Below are 4,499 nucleotides of genomic sequence, written 5' to 3' on the forward strand. Positions count from 1 at the left end.
ATATTTTTTTTTTTTTGGTACCAGGGATCGAACTCAGGTCCTTGCGCTTGCAAGGCAGGCTGCGAAACCACTGAGCTAAACCCCAGCCCATGAGATATATTTTAAATGGAAGCTTGATAATCAGTTCTAGAATGGAAAGTTGGTATGACTGTAACAAATAAGGCAGATATAGTTAGAAGGTTGTTGACCTGTTAGGCTCAGCCTTTAGTTTGGTCTCCTTTGTCATAAAGTGTGGCAGCAGATGTGTTAATGACACTCTTGCACCATGGAGAAGGTCACTACTCTGCTTTGTGGGGCTTTGTGTTTTGGTTTGTTTTTCTTTCTTTCTTTCCTTTTTGGTACCTGGGATCGAACTCGGGACCTTGTGCTTACAAGGCAAGCAACAAAATCACTGAGCTAAATCCCCAGCCCTGGTTTGTTTTTCATATTGAGGGGGTCTTTGCACTGAGCTGTACCCCCAGCCCTTTTATAGTTTTGATTTTGAGCCAAGGTGCACTTTGTTCTTGGTTCAGAATGCAGATGTTGCTGGGGTTTTAGCTCAGTGGTTCCGCTGCCTGCCTCACAAGCCCAAGGTCCGGAGTTCAATCCCAGTACCAAAAAAAAAAAAAAAAAAAGCAGATTTTTTTTTTTCTTTCTTTCTTTGTTTTATCGCCTGGGGATTGAACCCAGGACATTTGTACTGAGCTACCTACGCAGTCCTCATCCAGGCTGAGCTCACACTTTGGATCCTTCTGCCTCTGCCTCCTGAGTGGTTGCACCTGCCAGCCTGAGCCACCACGCCGGGCTCTGGTTTCTCTTTGGATGAGGTGAGAGCAAGCCCGTGGCCATGACTCCTGTCACCTGTCTTTGTCAGGGTCTCCCGGTGTTGCCCCGGGTGGCTTTTCCAGCCCAGGTTCATTCCTTTTGTCCAGCCGGGCCTTCAGCTGGAATCGGGAATAGCCCTTTTCTTCTCCTTCCTTTATGGCCTGGTGCCCCTCGTACAGGGCAGGCCAGATAAATGTTGGATTAAAAACTGTGCTTTGTGGTGCTGCGGATGCAACCCAGGGCCTTGCTCATACTATGTGCTTACAGCCTCGCCCCTAGTGCTGGATTCTTGGTGGTCCAGTTTTCAGGAGAATGTGCTGGGTTTGTCTTAGCAGTGTGAGCACATGCGTTTTGATTTTGATATCCACTGGACTTTTCAAAATTTTGTATTTTGTTGCGTGGGTGGAGGTCTTGTTATGCTGTCCAGGCTGGTCTGGAACTCCTGGACTCCGGTGAGCCTCCTGCCTCAGCTTCCTGTGTAGTTGGAACTAGAGGTGTGCACAGCCAGCTGAATTTCTTTTTAAATGCCTACTTGTCCCAGCTTTCATCTTTTGTTTGTTTGGTTTGGTTTGTTTGTTTTTTGGTACTGGATCGAACTGAGGACCCTTGTGCTTGCAGGGCAGGCGGCAGCACCACTGAGCTAAATCCCCAGCCCCATGGTTTGCTTTTTTGAAGCAGGGTTTTTCTGAACTCACCATGTAGCCCAGGCTAGCCTAGAACTCACAGGGATCCTCCTGCCTCAGCCTTCCATGTGCTGAGATGACAGGTGTGTGCAACCATGCCTGACTAAAACATATTGGAATGGGCCTTTCTTCTAGGAGGCCTGGGCCCTCTGGGGAGGAGATGATGTTTAGGGACCAGAGCGGGTAGTGGGGTGCTTGGCCCTACTGTGACGTCATGTCCTCTGGCATTCCTGTTTCATCACTAGAACATAGGGTCTGTGCTTACAAAAAGTACATCATGAGTTCATGCTTAAGTTTCTAATTAAGACTTAGGAGTTCCGGGGCCAGGGATTTAGCTCAGTGGTTCCACCTGCTTCACAAGCGTAAGGACCAGAGTTCGATCCTTGGTACCAAAAAGAAAAAGAAAAAAGATTTAGGAGTTCTGAGATTTGCCCTCCGACCTGAGGTTCACTTTATAGTTATCTTACGTTATGTATGTTTTGATCTGTGCATATGTCTTAATCACTTCTCTGTTGCCGGGACAAAATACCCAACACCGGCAGCCTACAGGAGAGGTTAATTTGGCCTCAAGGTTTCGGTCCTAGGTTGGAGGCTACAAGAAGGAAAGTGGCTCCCAGGCCACGCCCCCTCCTCTGCTGACTAAGCCCCGCCTCCTGACCACACACCCAACTGGGGATTGGTGGGGATTCTTGAGTACAGCAGCCATTATCCAGTCACCTCCCAGAAGCCTCACCTCTGAACACAGCGGGCTGTGGGGCACACACAGTTGCGGAGTAACTTGATTAATATTTCCCTCCAGAATGCCAGGAAGCTTTTCTTTTCAGCTTATACGCCCCTTGGAGTACATCTCAATCAGACAGTAGCCCTCCACTGATGATAGTTTGACTGAGCAATTTTCCGACATAACTGTTTTGCAGCCAGGTGTGGCAGTGCACCCCTGTAATCCGAGCACTTGGGAGGCTGAGGCAGGAGGATCCGCATGAGTTTGAGGCCAGCCTGGGTTACATAGTGAGCTGAAGGCCAGTTTCCTGAACTGTATAGCAAGACTCTGTCTCTCAAAAAAAACAAAACAGGGCCAGGGGTGTAGCTCAGCAGTGCAGCACCTGCCTGGCAAGCACAGGCCCTGAGTTTGATTCCCACTACCACAAAACAAAACGAAAACCAAAGAGTATTTTTGTCTCAAGCAGACATGGGAGCTAGTCTTGAGGCCAAAAGGCCCTCTGAGTTAGGCCACCTTAGGGCTCCAGGGAGCCAAGGGGAGTGAGCAGTCTCCGGAATGCAGTGGTTTATTGAGCATTTGTGTTCACAGCGAGACCGAGGGGAGCTCGCCACAGCATAAGCTGGGAACTGGAGGTGGCGTCCCGAGTGTGCACCGTGAGAACTTGGGGGGGCCCAGTGGGCAGCCCTGGGACTCACAGCGATCCCGAGACCGACCCAGCCGGGAGCCAGGTGGTGTTCTGGCCGGCGGTGAGCTCACCGGCTGCTACAGGGCTGGGGCGTCCTCTGCGGAGAGCCCGGGGCAGAGTCCACAGCCTGGAGCCGGAGGCCCAGTCAGAGCAGCCGGGCTTCCTCTTTTATGCCTGAGGAGTTTGGTACAAACAACGTGCTAATCTCACAGTGCTGTACAGATAACGCGCTAATCCTATGGTGGTAAAAGTAATGTTTTAGAGAACATTTTATAAGTTTCCTGAAGGGCTCACAAGGTGAGTTTGGCGTGCAGGCCCTGTGGTCACCATGCAAGTCATCGCACGGGCACACGGCCACGTGGGCATCACGGTGGGTTCAGACTCAGGGAGGAAGTGGACCGGCCAGAGGCAAGGGTGGTGTCTGCCCTGCTCACATCAGTTTTGCAGCACTAGAGATCAGCCCAGGGCCTTCATGCTGTCTTTTTTATGTTTTTGTTTTGAGACTGAGTCTCACTAAATTGTCCGGGCTTGACTCTAACTTGTGATCCTCCTGCCTCAGCCTCCCAGAATGCACCATTGAAATTGTTTCTTATTACAAGGACATGCAGTGTATTATCAGTAGAACTTCTTGGGTTAGACTGAACACTTACAGTGGTGAGCGCTTCCCTGAAACGTCTGAGGCTCCCAGCTCCTAGCTCTCCACACGCCCTTTTAGCACTTGAAGCCCCCAGGACATGGGCCGTCCCCTCTGGTCTGCTGTCGGTGCTGTTTCCTAGGCGGTCGGGGCCCCTGTGCCGCATCCCCTGCTGATTCGCCTGTCCCTTCGCAGCTGCGGCACAGATGGCCTCGCGGCACATCACGCAGGACACCTTTGATGCGGCCGTGCGTGAGAACATGGAGGTGTTCGACATGGGGCCGGAGGAGGCCGTGCAGGAGGCCGTGGAGCAGTTTGAGTCTCAAGGTCAGCGGGGGCCACTCTCGCCCAGGTCCCGCCGCCCATCACACCTGGCACCAATGCGGGCCGGGGACACAGGGCTTCTGCCTGTCTGTGGCCCCCGTACCCCATCTCGGGCGCAGAGGGGCCAGGGGGTGGTCCCCAGCTGGACTGGCCGTGGGGAGCACCGGGTTGGCAGCCTCGGGTGGGGTCTCGGAGGCGCCCCGGTCACAGCAGGCCCCAGGCAGATGCCGGTGACCAACGTGCCAAGCTCCCTCCATCCCCCAGCCACTTCCCTGGCCAGGAGGAGTTGGGGTGCAGCCTCTGAGGTCAGAAGGGGTGCCATGGGCCTGGAGGGCCGGGAGCTCTGGGAGGCCACGGGTGGCACTCACTGCTGTCCCACTCTCCCACTGGCCGGACCGGGCAGGAGGGGTGCAGGTCGAGACCGTCGGGGTCTCAGAGTGGGGAACCCAGCAGAAGGTACAGGGTGGACCGAGCGGGCCGGCGCCCGTCCTCCAGGCTGCGTCTCCCTGCAGGCGTGGATCTGAGCACCGTTGTGAAGGCAACGCCCAAGGCCTCTGCCGATGGAGCTCCGGAGCCCACGCACGCCGTGTGCCAGGTAGGGCGCAGCCCACGGGGGCTGGGTCACCTCGCGAGGTCCCATGGCCACTG

The 4,499-nt window shown here is 54.1% G+C and overlaps 1 protein-coding gene across 9 annotated transcripts in view; it reads left to right on the forward strand.

Annotated features, from left to right (window-relative positions):
* Nucleotides 1-4,499, forward strand: part of Armc6 (armadillo repeat containing 6) — a 13,057-nt gene that overhangs the window by 3,871 nt on the left and 4,687 nt on the right. For 6 of the 9 annotated variants that reach the window (XM_019204878.2, XM_019204876.2, XM_019204880.2 and 3 more), the window contains 2 exons: nt 3,723-3,854; nt 4,364-4,446. In XM_019204878.2, coding sequence (XP_019060423.1) covers nt 3,734-3,854; nt 4,364-4,446 — 204 coding nt within the window. In that variant the 5' untranslated portion in view covers nt 3,723-3,733. Of the gene's footprint in view, nt 1-665; nt 807-2,796; nt 2,955-3,722; nt 3,855-4,363; nt 4,447-4,499 lie in introns of those variants that run through there. The other 3 variants (XM_019204884.2, XM_019204875.1, XM_019204881.2) reach the window with 2 other exon arrangements.

This window comes from Fukomys damarensis, unplaced genomic scaffold (genome assembly GCF_012274545.1).
Source record: "Fukomys damarensis isolate Sample0158 unplaced genomic scaffold, DMR_v1.0_HiC HiC_scaffold_37, whole genome shotgun sequence".
Classification (NCBI taxonomy): domain Eukaryota; kingdom Metazoa; phylum Chordata; class Mammalia; order Rodentia; family Bathyergidae; genus Fukomys; species Fukomys damarensis.